Genomic DNA, 15,542 nt, shown 5'->3' with positions numbered 1-15,542 from the left:
TTTAAAAAATAACAACAATGTCGGACAAAAAGGACACAGACAACGATTTGCAGCTGCCGTTGACAGTTTTGCTTTGTTGCCCTTAAAGCTTTTGCAGCACGAAAATTCGCTTGTTGCCGCCGGACCACACGCATCTCCTGCTGGCTGCAGGAGCTGCCCACAAAAGCCACAAATATGTATGTCATTTGACACTTGCCACTTGCCACTTGCCATTTGCCACTTGTACTTGGCTCTAGCTGCTTAAGCGCCCTTCACTTGAGGCGACGCCCAGCTTGGCCAGCTGTCAATTTTCGCCTGAGTTCTCACACAGCATCATCTTTTTTTTTCTGCTTCGCAAAGACCGCAGAATGTTGGCATCGAGATCGACATCGACATCGATATCCAGAGCTGACACAGTTTCCACTGTTGCCTCACGTCAGGTGGCAACGCTGGTCACGCAACGCTGCCCCGGACTCTTGCTGACTCCAACTGGCAGCTGTGCGTGTGTCATCAAGTGAGCAATTGTCTTGAATTAATTTCTGCTTCATCACACAGCATCATGACAACCCTTTGCCACTTTCCCCTTAAATTTTCACACCCTTTTGCAGTTGATTTGAGTACATCAGCAGCTTCCACGGCTGGCGACCAGCAGACGCCGTCAAATTTAATAAAAATCACTGATTTTGATTGATGCGCCTCTTGGTCAGCAGTTGCCCATTGCCCATTGCCCATTGCCCATTGCCCGGTTTCGGGTTCCAGCAGCGTCAGCAAATATTGGCGGAAGGGTTGACATGTGACATTTCGATGTCGCCCAAGTGTCGCTCCAATTGAAACAAATGAAGCACAAAAGAACGAGGAGGGGGTCGCAACACGACAGGAAAGAGCAGTTGCAACTTGTCGACGCCTCATCAGCAGCTCCAACAACAATTTATTTCCATCTGTGCAACATTTTGTTGAAATTTAGATTGTGAAACTCAGTCAAAATTTGGCTCTGCCTAGGTCTAGACCTATTTTTCAGCGTAGAGCGCAAATGGTTTCTTTGTGCTAAGGAAAGCTCGTTGATTTGCCGTGCTATTAACTAATAACATGATCCACCCACTGAAAAGTGAAGATCCTGGTTCGAACCCCCGGCGAGTGCATGCTTAAGTCGAAGGCCAAAGCTATTCAAAAAGGATTTTGTAACCAATACAAATTTAATTAATAATATTTATTTATTTCTAATTCATAGCCTTTCTCTTTTTTTTATTATTACAGCTAGGCCACGCCGTTTGTCAAGCGCTGGCAATTTGACGCTGTGCAGAAGAAGAAAATCCTTGAAAAGAAAATTCGGCTCGCTCCAAACGCTTTTAGGAAATAAGCGAATCGCGCCGCAGGAGCGTGTGAAAGAGAGAGATAGAAAAAAGAGACAACGCAGAGTTGAAACTCGCACACATTGACAAAAGCTAACAGCTTCGCACAACAATGAAACACATTATTAGTCTGGCAACGCTGCTGCTGCTAACGGCCGTCGCCCGGGCGGACAGCCTACAGCACATGACGGACAACGGAGGAGGCGGAGGCCACATGGGCATGGGCTCGCACTCGCACTCGATGGACGTGAGCCCGGCGCCCGGCTACGGTGTGCCGGTCATACCGAAGGATCCCAACTCGCGCTGCGAGGAAATCACGACGCCCATGTGCCGCGGCATTGGCTACAATATGACATCGTTCCCCAACGAAATGAATCACGAGACGCAGGACGAGGCGGGCCTCGAGGTGCATCAGTTCTGGCCGCTGGTCGAGATCAAATGCTCGCCGGATCTGAAGTTCTTCCTGTGCAGCATGTACACGCCCATCTGCCTGGAGGAATACCACAAGCCCCTCCCAGTCTGCCGCAGCGTGTGTGAACGTGCCCGTTCCGGCTGTGCGCCCATCATGCAGCAGTACAGCTTCGAGTGGCCGGAGCGGATGGCGTGCGAGCACTTGCCGCTGCACGGCGATCCCGAGAACCTGTGCATGGAGCAGCCATCCTACACGGAGGCGGGCAGCGGCACGGGAGGCGGCGGCGGCGGCGGTGGCAGCGGTTCCGGTACCGGATCTGGCGGCAAGCGCAAACAGGGCGGCGGCAGTGGTGGCTCCGGTGGCTCCTCGGCGACGGCGAACAAGTGCAAGGGCAAGAATTCAAAAAACTGCCAAAATCCCCTAGGAGAAAAGGCAAACGGAAAGGAGTGCACGTGCTCGTGCCGCTCGCCGCTGATCGTCCTGGGGAAGGAACAGCTCATGCAGCAGTCGCCCATGCTGCACCATCACTGGTACATGAACCTAACTGTGCAAAGGATCGCCGGCGTGCCAAACTGCGCCATACCGTGCAAGGGTCCGTTCTTCACCAACGACGAAAAGGACTTCGCCGGCCTGTGGATCGCCCTGTGGTCGGGCCTATGCTTCTGCAGCACCCTCATGACCCTAACCACATTCATCATAGACACCGAAAGGTTTAAGTACCCGGAACGTCCCATTGTCTTTCTGTCCGCCTGCTATTTCATGGTCGCCGTCGGCTACCTGTCCCGCAACTTCCTCCAGAACGAGGAGATCGCCTGCGATGGACGCCTGCTGCGGGAGAGCTCGACGGGTCCGCACTCGTGCACTCTGGTCTTTCTGCTCACCTACTTCTTCGGCATGGCCTCGTCCATTTGGTGGGTCATCTTGAGCTTCACCTGGTTCCTCGCCGCTGGCCTCAAATGGGGCAACGAGGCGATCACCAAGCACTCGCAGTACTTCCATTTGGCCGCCTGGCTAATACCCACAGTGCAATCGGTTGCCGTGCTCCTGCTCTCCGCCGTGGATGGCGATCCCATTCTGGGCATTTGCTATGTGGGCAATCTGAATCCGGATCATCTGAAGACGTTTGTGCTGGCACCGCTGTTCGTTTACCTCGTCATCGGCACCACCTTCCTCATGGCCGGCTTTGTCTCGCTCTTCAGAATTCGCTCCGTAATCAAGCAACAGGGCGGCGTTGGCGCCGGCGTCAAGGCAGACAAGCTGGAGAAGCTCATGATACGCATCGGCATCTTCTCGGTGCTGTACACAGTGCCGGCGACAATTGTCATCGGATGTTATCTGTACGAAGCGGCCTACTTCGAGGATTGGATCAAGGCCTTGGCTTGCCCCTGTGCCCAGGTCAAGGGACCCGGCAAGAAGCCGCTCTATTCCGTGCTTATGCTCAAGTATTTTATGGCTCTGGCCGTGGGCATCACGTCCGGCGTATGGATCTGGTCGGGCAAGACGCTCGAGAGCTGGCGCCGCTTCTGGCGGCGACTGTTCGGTGCGCCAGATCGCACGGGCGCCAATCAGGCATTGATCAAACAAAGGCCGCCTATTCCGCATCCGTATGCGGGCTCCGGCATGGGCATGCCCGTTGGCTCGGCGGCGGGCTCTCTGCTGGCCACGCCCTACACACAGGCAGGCGGTGCCTCGGTGGCCTCCACGAGCCACCACCATTTGCACCACCACGTTCTCAAGCAGCCAGCGGCCAGCCATGTATGACATGGAGAGTCGGGAGGAGCTTCAACCATGGGTGGCGGCAGCGTGCTGGGTGGTCACGGCACACTGATGAGCACGGCGGGCATGAGCAATAGTACGGTTGGCGGCGGCGGTATGTCTGGCATGGGAGCTCCTCCTGGCAGCTTGTTACAAGGCGGTGGCGCCAACGGCGGCCCACCCGTCAATGTCTACGGCAATGTCAATGGCGGCGGCGGCGGTGGCGGCGGTGGTGGTGGTGGTGTTGGTGGTGGTGGCCAGAGCACAGCGCCTGGTTCCGTTATAGATTCGCGAGCCGTCTCTGTGGTGGTAACCCTGCCCGGCGGACCCGGCTCTCAGCATCCGGGGCAGGCGTTGAGCGACTACGGTCCCATATAGTTAATGGTACGCCCGGACACCGCGCACTGGGTCTCAACGAGCAGCTTTAGTCAGCTGTAAGAGTGCAGTTTCCCCTCTCACCGGACATTCTCTCTCCTCTCTCCCTCTCTCCCTCTCTCTCTCTCTCTGCTTACCAATCTCTGTCACGCTCTCAGTGCTTACCTGTCACTTTCTCAGAGGTTTAAGAGCAATGCCATATTAATATTTGTAGCTGTAGTTTGTTTAGAGAAAGGCGCAATACAGATTTTAAACTATTTGCATAAGATTCTAGTCCGAAAACCCTTAAAATATTACCAACAACAACAACAAAGACAAGAGCGAGCGAAGAGATCGAGAGTGGAAAAGGCTCTCGAGCAGCACGAGAAACCGGACGCGCGTTTGTTCTGCAGCCATTCGAGCGGCTTTTCTTTGGTTCTTTCCAATAGTTTCTTCAACGAAATAGACTGAGAAAACGAAATACCAATAGTTTGCATTAAAAACATAGAAGAAATTCATACAAAAAAAAAAAGAGAGAGCTAAGCGAAAAGCGAAAAGCATAACAACTCTGCCCCCACACACTGCCAAGTCAGAGCCACGAGCCATATTTCGAAATTACAAGTAACTTTTAATCAAACTACCTAAAAACTATTAACCTTAACCTTATATATACGTATATATACATATATATATATATATATATAAACATAAACATTTCGAATTCGCATTGAAAACTGTGTGAGTGCGTTTTTTGGGGCTGTCTGTCGCTGCATCGAAAGAGAGAGAGCGCGAGCGCACAGTGTTGCAAAAGCATTTGTAAATTATTTAATCTAACTTAAGCCATTATCCAGCACTATTTTTTGTAAATATTTTCAAATTGCGCTTAGTTTGTAATCGTTTTTTTTATAACTTAACATCCTAAACTAAACCTAAAAACAAAACAAAAAATACATAAAAGTAATTTGCATTTTAGCGTCAAAGGCAGCGCTGCATTTAAGCTCAAAAACTGAATTTAATTTTTACAAAAACTCCTCCCCCCAGTATAACAAAGAAATGAACGAAAAAAAATAAAAATAAAAAAAAAGCAAATTAACAAAATTATGCCAACTTCGAATGCAGCCAAATGGAGGGCATTTTTGCATTTAAAGAGCAAAGGAAAATTGTAAAAAGTAAAAAACTTGATCTAAGAGTATCAAATAAATGTAATTGTTAGTTGTAAACAAAATCCAAAACAAGCAAAATATCTTTCATGCATTAAAATCTATTGTATTTTTATTTAATATTTAATATTTGCATATATGCATTTATCTAAATATATATGAATGGAAAACCAACAATTTAACTGTTGGCATTTTGAAACCAATTTCACATACGAAACAAAAACAAAAATCATCTAATTAAATATATATTATAATATATAGCAACTTTATATGTAATGTTTTAGTAACTATAACTATTTCTATAAACGGAAACAAATAAAAACCCGAAAAAATTCAACAATTGTAATAAAAGTTACAACAAAAAAAAAAGAAACATCCATAAACTTATGAGTTCTTGTTTTTGATTTATTTTGAGTTTTTGCGTAAAGTAAGTAACTTTTATTTCAGCTTGGAACCTTCAACGAAGTTGTTTTGCTTGATTTGTTTATTTATTTTATTTGTCCTTCTGTTGATATTTAGCATTTTGAGCCTTTACAAGAAACCCTCTACACTTATACGTATCATAAAAACGAAGCTCTCCAAGTTAAGCGAACAAAAGAACAAACGAAAACCAAAAAGTAAACATTAATTAGCAAATTTCTCTACATGACGTACAATGTTTAATATACTTACATACATATTGAAAACAAAAACAATAAAAAATACGCGTACTATTCGATGTTGTTAATAAGCTTAATAAACAAAATAGAAAACAAAATAAAAAATGAAATAACATTAAGAATATTAGTAGTAGTACGTTTAGTTTGGAAATGGGAAATGTTTAAGGTATTCTGCAATGGGATCTTAGCATTTCGACATTTAAAATTTTAGTTTCGGGCGTAAATAGTTAACGCTTTTATCATAATGAATAATAATAAAATATATACTATATATTAAAGGCTAAAAAGTGTAACGAATATACGTAAACGATATGTCAAATGGCGAATGTAAAAAAAAAAAAAGAAAGAAGAAGAAAAATAACGAAAAAACGAAAAACAGATTAATATTCTTAATCCATTTTACGTTGATTTTTTGTGATTGAAAATTAATTTTCTAAATTGATGAACATAAATTGATTGCAATTTGCGAATGTATACGATTTTTTAATTTTTTCCAATGAAAAATGAAAAACGAAAATTAAGATTAAAATAAACAAATATTTCTCATAACGGATTTGGGTTCAGATCGAAGAGCGTGGAAATAGCTGGGTGATTGATGGATTAGTTGAAGTTACACAGAAACCAGAAACTTGACGTCAAGTGTAGTTGTGAATTGTATTTTGTGAAAAGTAATTTAAAAACATAAATAAATATTAAAACAAAAAAAAAAACAGAAGAAAAATTATATATACAATGCATATTTATATATATTTAAAAAAAAAAACGCAATGAACGGCATAAAATACTTTAACAATACAAATAATGCAGATATTATTTTATTTACAAACAAACAAAACATTTTTTAAATCAAAAATGCAGTTAAACAACAAATAAATAAAAAACCGTTGTAAATTGTGCAACGATTTTGATGCACGTCTAAAATGTCACTAAAATTCGTTAAGTACAGCAACAAAAACAACAATATAGCAAAAAGCAAAAAACAACAAAGTATACAAAAACAACCAACAATAGACGCAAATAATATTAAATACATTTGTAATTGACAAAAGGAAACCATTTAAAATAAAATCTAACATAAAAGTTCGATTCTCATCCTCTGCTTTGGGTTGAGGTTTCCCTTGCCGATTAATGGAATGGTCAATGGGCTATTAAAGGTGATAACGGTCGTACCTTCCATTTATTAGCAATGCTGAATAACATTTACTTCCAGTCCAGAACATTAGAAATACGATTGACACACGAAATTGATTTTTTATGGACTCTAGGCGTATTCCATTTAATATAATGGAATTGGGTTCAAACCTTGGTTTTCTTTTCGAAAATAAAGCTCATTTTCTTGGAAAATTATCCTAAGGACCTTTAAAAGATTCTAAAGACCTCCACGATTACAAAACGGCCGTCCGCGATCGGATTTCAAATACTCGAGTTATGGCCATATACAATTTTCGGAAAATCTAAAAACTTGAATATCTCGGGTATTTTTCGCCCGATATCGGAGTGATATACCTCTTTCGACTCGTACGGACCAGGACCTTCGATTCGCATTCAAAAATCCTGATTCTGGGAGATGTCCAAAATTGACCAAAATGGCAAGGGGTTACATCACGTTTTTCTCAAAAATGACTTGGTCTTGGAATTGAAAGTTTTTGATGTCAATCGATTCTAAGGACCTCCACGATTACAAAACGCCCAATCTTTCCACTATCGGATTTCAAATACTCGAGTTATGGCCATTTTAAATTTTCGGACAAATCCTAAAACTTGAATATCTCCGCTATTTTTTGCCCGATATCGGAGTGATATACCTCTTTCGACTCGTACGGACCAGGACCTTCGATTCGCATTCAAAAATCCTGGTTCTGGGAGATGTCCAAAATTGACCAAAATGGCAAGGGGTTACATCACGTTTTTCTCGAAAATGGACTTGGTCCTGGAATTGAAAACTTTTAATGCAGATCGATTCCAATTGCCTCCACGATTACAAATCGCCCAAACATTGCCACTATCGGATTTTAAATACTCGAGTTATAGCCATTTGAAGTTTTTAAAAAAATCTTAAAACTTGAAACAAATCATTTTATAACTTACTTAATTGCCCGTTGTGCTGAAAATATTGTAAGCCAATAATATTTTCATATACAAAATACGGGCTACATTCAATCTCTACCCAAAATTGGCATCTACCAAATATGGTTAGATATGCAATGGTCGGGTCCAAAGTCATTTATACTTTGGTTTAAGTTAATTTTAATTAAAATGGAAAACGTCAAAGGATTAAACGGATTCAACAGTTATATTTTTGGATATTTTACAAGCGTTTCATTGTAAACATAAATAGATTAAACTTATAGGATTATCCAATTGAATATTGTAATTGAATAACCCAGTGACTTTCTTATTTGTACGTAAACTCGTTTGGATACACTGTACACATGGAAGATCTCGATGCAAGCCTATATTGCTAACAAATTACCATGTTAGTATTACTTCTATTGTTCTTCTGTCTTATATCACACACAGATGTTTGGTTGGTTTTGTTTTTTTCTGTTTTCATAGTGTTTCGAATCAAAAATTATCTTTGAACTTAACTAAACTTGTCAGCTGCGCGTATCGTCATTGTTGGATTAGAAAAAAAATGAATTCACTTAGAAGCTGGCAGTTGGGTTATTGAAATTTCTCACAGTACGTACTTTAGGGATCATGCTTTGGCAAAAAAAGAGGAAGTAAAATCAAAATACAACAAGCTAACAACATTTTGAACTAAACTACAAGATATTAAAACAAAACACCTGCAAGTTCTATGGCGCATCATACTATTTCATAATACTAGATAGGCTTGTGTAGCCGCTATTGCCTTGGGTGGGTTCCGCGCGACGTTTGCAGCAGCTGCAGCAGCAAACGCTTCTCATAATATCTAGAAAATTGGTCTGCTCAAAGTCATCCAAATTGTTCATGAATACACCAGAGCTAATGTCCTCGGCGGTGCGAGTGCCCACAAACGCCTTGAGATCGGAGATGGGAAATCCATCTTTATAGTACTTCTTAATTGTATCGTATGCGTCCATAATAACAGCTATAAACAGTGATAGCACCACATAGATATATAATGAAATGAAAGAGTACAAATAAATCTGACAGAACCACCACAGCCAGTTGGCCTTATTGGAGAGGGTCGCGAACGTTGCAAACATGTCGTCGCCATTGATCAGCGAAAACAGGCACTCGGAGGTCGTTGCCAACGATCGGAACTTCATGTGATAGGGCCCCAATATAAGCCAGCCACAGAATACGAAACCCGCATAGATCAGCAGAGCGGCAATGAGAAACCGAAGAATTTTCGGTGCTGCTTTCTTGAGCGTGAGTATTACAACATTGTAGGTCTTGAAGAAGCCCAAATAGCGCAGCACACCAAACCACACCAGCATATTGCCAATGCCCAGAAATAGCGAGCAGGTATCCCACTGATCCACAACCATATAACGGCCTTCGATTTGTTCCTTCAGTGCCGAACCAATGATAAGCAGAACATCATTAAAGATGATCATAATGTACCTATAAGGTAAATAAAACATTAATCAAATGAAATAGAATAGATTCCATGAATTTTACGAACCAAAAGTTAATAAACTCCAGACGACCATCAAAGCTGAGTTCTTTGCCGAAATGTGAACGGAAGAAGTTCTTTGTGGTGCACTTCAGCAAATAGGCTCTCCAGAGCGCGCGAGTGCAGAGGGCAAAGGATAGGGCGCAGGTCATTAGCACAAAGATATTAAGAATACTTCTCAATATTGCATCGAAACGCGCTTCCGAAATGAAATCCGTGTCTCCCTTGCACTTTAATCGCGTTGCCTCCGCATCAAGGGATAACAGCACTTGGCCATCGTGATCCCGATTGTTAAACAGTATGGATACGTCGAACCTAAAGCAATCGGGAGCAGACAACGCACCGCCGTTGGCCTTAAAATTGACAGTTTTGATCTTAAACGTCAGCTCGGCTGTTACCAGCGATGCGAAATTGACATCCACACCCTGATCGCTTAAATATTGCTGCACACCAATGCTGGAGACATTTGGCGGCAGTTTCTCGCACAGCTCATCGATATGCGGATCAAAGATATAGGATTCATTAAACCCAAAAATTGTGCCCTCACGATAGTTTTGCATGCACAGCGTCAGCGGTGGCATAGTATTATTCGACGTGGGATAATAGTAGGGTCCAATGGAACGACTCATATTGCCATACCCGTCCACCGCAAACTGAACCGTATTAAAGAACTCGGTCTTCTCATACAACGCAAAAGGTCCCACGGCGGGCGGATAGCTCTCAACTTCGCGCGACGAGTCCCAACCCTTGAGAAACAGGTGCGAGAATGCGATACGATTATCCCAGGTATAGTTGATGTGATTATAGCGCGAGTGAGCGAACAGGCACAGCTGCATGGTCACCAGAATAATCTTCACAATCTATAAACGATAAAAATGTGGTACAGTAAGAATTGTAATTCATTCAAATTAAGTAAAGCCACATAATGACTCTGCCAATATGCGGTTATTTACAGAGATTACGGAAATGTGCGGAGAGTAAAATAGAGTATGTAAATATATATTCTTGATCGGGTCGTTGGGCTAGGGCAATGTTCTGTCTGTCTATTTGTATATGGTAAACCTAATTTGATTTCACAAGACCAATAACAAACTTTTAAAAACTAATATACTATAGCATATGTACATATAATCTAGCTAAATATCTTATTTATGCGATTAAGCGCATTCAAGCGTCTTGCTTGTTATCTTTTATAGCGCATTACAGACGATGCAAGGCCCACGTACATATGTTATGCATATAAATGGGTACTTAAGCAATTGATTAGTTCGCTTACGTAAACCAAAATTAGCGCCAATTATTCGTGGAACTATCTCTGAGACATATTCTATTTTGAAAAGTGGCGTTCATATTTATATCTTGATAAGTTTAAATAATTGGCTGTAAATGCTGTCTATAGATACGACAATTGTTTCGTTCTGTCTACGTCAGAATGTCATATCTTAATAAAATCTATATTAGGCTTTGAACTTTTGCAACATTCAAGAACAACAACAATGCAGACCAACTATTAATCATGCCCACAAAAAGACACTAAAAAAATCCCCAGTAGAGCTATGTATTTATCATGTGGTTAAGTAATTCTTGAACAGTTCGCCGTAAACACCCAAAAGTTTAAAAGTAAGTGTATTACGCAGTTTTTATAGTTAGACCGCCCAGATAACGGCAAGGTAATGTGTGTGTAAGCTGTGCTATTGTTTAAACAAAAGGTAGATAGCTGCAATGTTCTATAGCTGCCCGATTTAAGTGCCTTGGAATTACACGCAGAACGTTAAGCAAACATAGCGTATTAATTAAAATTAATAGAGACACACAACAAACTAATTTTCTGGCTATTGTTGAGAGATGTGTCATGCAAACAGACTCGATAAACCAGCTAAGCATTCGGCCCCTTTGCATGGGAATTGAAATTCATATCACGTGACAAAGCCCAGCCAGATGAGCTGCTGGGAGATATGTTCATGTATTTGTGCATATGTGTAAGTGGACTTTACCTGCACCACAAATTTATAGGGAAACTTTCGTCGGGCCTGCCACTTTTCTATGGGATTCATGAAGAAAAATTGAAGTTTGCGTCGCATGCGCTCCTCGTTGTACGATGAGGCCGAGGATGTGGCCGCCGGAAACTCCGGCTGCTCCACATGACCCTGTGCTGTTGTTGGGGCTGTTGCTGTAGCTGATGTTGGCGCCACCGTCACGACAGGCGTCGACTGTAGCTCCATGCGTCGCCGCAAGATCCTGGTGTTTACATACTCTTCATCGCTTTCGCAACGGGAGTTCTCGCCGCTGCTGGGCGTATGTGGATGGTTTTGTGCAGCCTCATAGCTGTCCGTACGGCGTTTGACCGTTGGAGCTGCAGCAGTAGCAGCAGCAGCTCCAACGCCGTAATTTTGCATTTCAATGTATTGCACTGGCTGCGTCTCGAGGTCGCAGGGTGTTGCGTTGTTGCCTCAGTGTAGAGATTTTCCTTTGCTGTGTTCGCTCCAACATGCAAAAGAAATTCCACACTAACGCAGCAGGCAAACGAAACTTGGGTGTGTATATATAGATTGTTTGAGGCGCGTTTGCGACGACTTTTGACGAAATGATAATAAATACTGCCAAATATTATATATATACGCGAATTGCTTTGTTTTCGTCAATGTTGTTATCGCCCCGATAGGTCGATATTTTGTAACCAAACCCCTCGATACTTTTGGGTCATTGAATCAAAACGATACTCATAGAGCCAATACTCTATAGTATTTGGCCTTATCGACAATAATGGTATTCCAGTGATTGAATAAATTTTGTCTCGTAAAAAGACGAATTATTTAAAATAATTATTAAAAACAAGACACTTTAAAAGCATTGCTTTGCAAAGAAATACAAACGATCAGCTGTTCGCATATGTATTCTGTATACCCTAGCAACACCATTCGAGTGTTATCGATAGGTTGAAGTCACGACAAAGCGCTTAGTAGTTGAACTCGTGTATAAAGGTAACTACAAATGCTTTTCGAACATATGCACAAAATTAATCGGTATCGATTAACCACCACAAATTGGATATTTCAAACGGAAAATGTTTGGTTTTCAACCTAGTGCTTCTGCCATTTAAATGGATTTTAATATTTCAACCATCATGGAAGAATAAAACTAACAGTGCCTGAATATCCTCGGAATAGGTATGTACACAAATAGATCCATTCGAGCAACCCCAGCCAAAGAATTCAAGATAATAAGTTAAAATGACATGCTTTATTTTGCTTAAATTAAAAATAAATAACCTTAATTTAAAATAAATATTACAACTAAGCAAGTAAATAAATAGATTACATATAAAGCTCAAGCTTAAGCACATGATCCTTTACTCTTTATCGACACCTCTGAAAGAAGGTAAAAGGAAAAATTATATAAATAAATTGTTAATAAGATGGTCTCAACGTGCATACCAATATTTAGGCAGGATGAATAACACTCTAGCTGTGATTCGCCCGTGTACATATATCCATCAGATCCACACACAATTTCATCGTTTTCATCATAGACATTTGCGCAAATTTTTTCACAATAAGCTTCGTTGTCCTTTGGAGGAGACTCGACTGGTTGTATTGGTGCAGGCTCTTGCTCTTGGGGACGCTGGAATACATCAAGAAAATGTATATGCATATGTTATAAAAAGTTTAATTATAACACTGTTTGCTTGACCGGTGATTAACACACAGCCCAAACCGTAAGAGTTAGGCATTTGAATTTTTACTGTAGCTACCTTGTTTCCATAAAATCTTTACTACTCTTTTTTGTATGTATGTGTGTATGTGCATGGTATGTGTGTGTCTATGCATGTATGTTGGTACACTTTGCTACAAATAAGGCATTTTCAACAACGCCTTACTATGCGATTCTCATGAATTCAAGTAAGCCTTAAAGGTCTCATGCTTCGAAAAGTCAACAAGTTGTTTGATAATCTTTTACTTTGTTTATGCATGTACTTGTGTATGTTTATACGTTTATATGTATATTTATAAATTCGTATATATGTATAATATATATAAATATGTATATGTGTTTATATGTATATATGTATATAGTATTTATACTTTTATATAAATAGATCTATTATATATTTATTTATTTTAATATGCAAAGCAAATAAATATGTATATATTCACACTTTAAGTAGCTTGTAACTTAGTGAAAGTATTTAGGAAATTAGTCCAAAGTGGTTGATATTCGGCCAAAGTAAAGCAGATTTTGATCTTAATGTCACTAAACTTTGATTGATATCAAATTGCCTAGGCAGGTAATAATTTAGAAGAAAGTTAATCTACTGCCGACACTTAAAATGGAGCGTTTGGAATTCGTTAATAGTGGAAAGTTGCTGAGTTCTTCTCACTGAGATATTGTGTCCAAATGCTTATCTGATAAACCTGATGTCAGAAATAGCTGTTGAACTCTTTTATTATCTGGCGAGTTTTGACACGAATGAAAGTAACCGAAAGAGAAATAAGAGAAATATATTGATTTCTGAGCTTACCTTGTGGACATATTCATGGCTTTCCTTAGACTCGCCGACAGCTTCCGTAACTGGCCTTGGACGTTCCGAGATGCTGGGTGTGACGCTGGCCGTGGATATGTGAGGTGCCGATGTGTGTGTTTCATAGTAGAGCTTGGGTCCTTGCGGCGCATTAGTATAGCTGGCCGATCCTCGGATGGCATCTCGTTCCGTAAACTCGAATCGCAGGGGCTCTGGTGTTTCGGTCTTGTGGGCACTGTGCCAAACATGAGAGTAGGTCGATGCTGGCGGCACCTGAGTTGTTCGAGGTGTCAGCGAAGTGGACAAAATATGCTTCACCGACTTGTTGCCATCCGACTTGACGACAAAGGCATTCTGCCCTGCCTGATAACTGCCACGCACCACAGCCGAGTCGGCCGGAGCCGGATCCTGTTGATAAAACAGATCCGACACTCGCAAAGGCTTGTTAAAACTGGAGGATACACTGCTATCCAGTCGCTGCTGCTGCTGTTGTTGAAGATGTTGCTGTTGTAGATGTTGCTGCTGTTGCTGTTGTAGATGTTGCTGTTGTAGATGTTGCTGCTGTTGTTGTTGTTGTAGGTGTTGCTGCTGTTGCTGCTGCTGCTGAAGGAGCTTCTGTTGCTGGTAGTTTGTTTGGTCACGTTCAACGTCCTGCTGTTTGTAGTTCGGTTCGCGTTTGGGCAGGAAATAATCATTGGTGCTCATGAAATGCAAATAGCTCTCAGCTTCTTTGGACAGCTTTTGCGGAACTGCACTCTGCTGATAGCTGGCAACATACTGAGCCGCATTCTTGGCAGCTGAATCGGGCTCTTCATAGACAGCATAGGTATTCGTATTCGTATTCGTATTCGTAGCTGGTGCTTGACCCAATTGATTAGAAGCTGGTTTGCCCGCTGAATCACCATAGTTAGCCAAATATTTGGTGGACTCGACGGGTATCGCATATTGCTGGATCGGCGCATACCCTGGAAATTTGGTCTGCTCGTTGCCGCTGTAATGCGGCGAGGCCTTGAAATTCTGCGTGTACTGGTTGGCATGGTAATTGTATTGGGATGCTTCCTTGGGCCGATAGAACTGGCTCTTGACCACATCCAGCACTGGAGCAGCATCCTTGGAGTGGGCAAATCGTGTGCCCGTATTGCCACCATTATTATATGGCCAATTGCCATTGAACTCGCGTCGCATCAGCTGTTGTCCGGCCAGCACTGGAGGCGGCAGCGGAGGCCGCCAAGCTGGTGGCGGGTGTAAGCTGTCGGCACCTGTCCGCACACGTGGGATTTGCACAGGACCTGCCCGTCGATTGGGATTGAATTTCGGCTGGGGCTCCCTTAAGAACTGCATTAGACGCGCACTGCGGGACGCAGTGCTGAGCTCGAGTGTCACATCGTGTTTTTTACTCTCCACTTGAATCAGCTGCACGCAGCCCAGGAGAAATATCACCTTGACAATGGCTGGCATTGAGATTCCTCTACTATGCCAGATAGTTGGCTCTTGTCTGTACGAAAAGTCGAGCATCGAATATGTTGCGCGGCGCGGTATGTCTTACTGCTGCGGCTGTCGATCAGCATTTAATTCTCCAGTTGGCCAGTTGGCTGTCGTCTGTCTTCTTCAACTTTTACTTTACTTTTACTCGAAATAAACAAATTCCAATTTTCTTAAATTTAACACACACACACATGCACATATGCAGCTTTGTGGCGAGCTTCTTCTTTTGTTTCGAACTGGTTGTCTGTTCGTTAGATACTTAGATT

At 42.2% G+C, this 15,542-nt stretch overlaps 4 protein-coding genes across 4 annotated transcripts in view; 2 read left to right on the top strand and 2 right to left on the bottom strand.

Annotated features, from left to right (window-relative positions):
• Nucleotides 1-3,569, top strand: part of fz2 (frizzled 2) — a 104,485-nt gene extending 100,916 nt beyond the window's left edge. The window contains exon 7 of the mRNA XM_064689676.1: nucleotides 1,234-3,569. Within this exon, the coding sequence (XP_064545746.1) occupies nucleotides 1,441-3,501 (2,061 nt within the window). The 5' untranslated portion in view covers nucleotides 1,234-1,440 and the 3' untranslated portion in view covers nucleotides 3,502-3,569. The remainder of the gene's footprint in view (nucleotides 1-1,233) is intronic.
• LOC135433562 (uncharacterized) lies at nucleotides 3,529-4,973 on the top strand. The gene has a single exon (XM_064689695.1). It carries the CDS (start codon nucleotides 3,529-3,531, stop codon nucleotides 3,871-3,873), a length of 345 nt encoding a protein of 114 aa, XP_064545765.1. The 3' UTR covers nucleotides 3,874-4,973.
• A 2,969-nt stretch (nucleotides 4,974-7,942) lies between these two features.
• Nucleotides 7,943-11,943, bottom strand: LOC135433552 (mucolipin-3-like). Its single transcript, XM_064689677.1, has 3 exons — nucleotides 11,267-11,943; nucleotides 9,282-10,132; nucleotides 7,943-9,220 (listed from the first exon to the last, which is right to left on the bottom strand). The coding sequence occupies exons 1-3, from the start codon at nucleotides 11,666-11,668 to the stop codon at nucleotides 8,482-8,484; spliced, it is 1,992 nt and encodes a 663-aa protein (XP_064545747.1). The 5' UTR covers nucleotides 11,669-11,943; the 3' UTR covers nucleotides 7,943-8,481.
• Nucleotides 11,944-12,509: 566 nt separating this feature from the next.
• LOC135433554 (myb-like protein AA) lies at nucleotides 12,510-15,295 on the bottom strand. The gene is made up of 3 exons (XM_064689680.1): nucleotides 13,792-15,295; nucleotides 12,707-12,893; nucleotides 12,510-12,640 (listed from the first exon to the last, which is right to left on the bottom strand). Exons 1-3 carry the CDS (start codon nucleotides 15,247-15,249, stop codon nucleotides 12,606-12,608), a joined length of 1,680 nt encoding a protein of 559 aa, XP_064545750.1. The 5' UTR covers nucleotides 15,250-15,295; the 3' UTR covers nucleotides 12,510-12,605.
• Between the last annotated feature and the right edge of the window lie 247 nt (nucleotides 15,296-15,542).

Source organism: Drosophila montana, unplaced genomic scaffold (genome assembly GCF_035044405.1).
Source record: "Drosophila montana isolate Dmon_TW-CO22-7 unplaced genomic scaffold, ASM3504440v1 contig_3218_1, whole genome shotgun sequence".
Classification (NCBI taxonomy): Eukaryota; Metazoa; Arthropoda; class Insecta; order Diptera; family Drosophilidae; genus Drosophila; species Drosophila montana.
The sequence above is the reverse complement of the archived record's forward strand: the minus strand, read 5'-3'. Positions and strand labels throughout refer to the sequence as shown.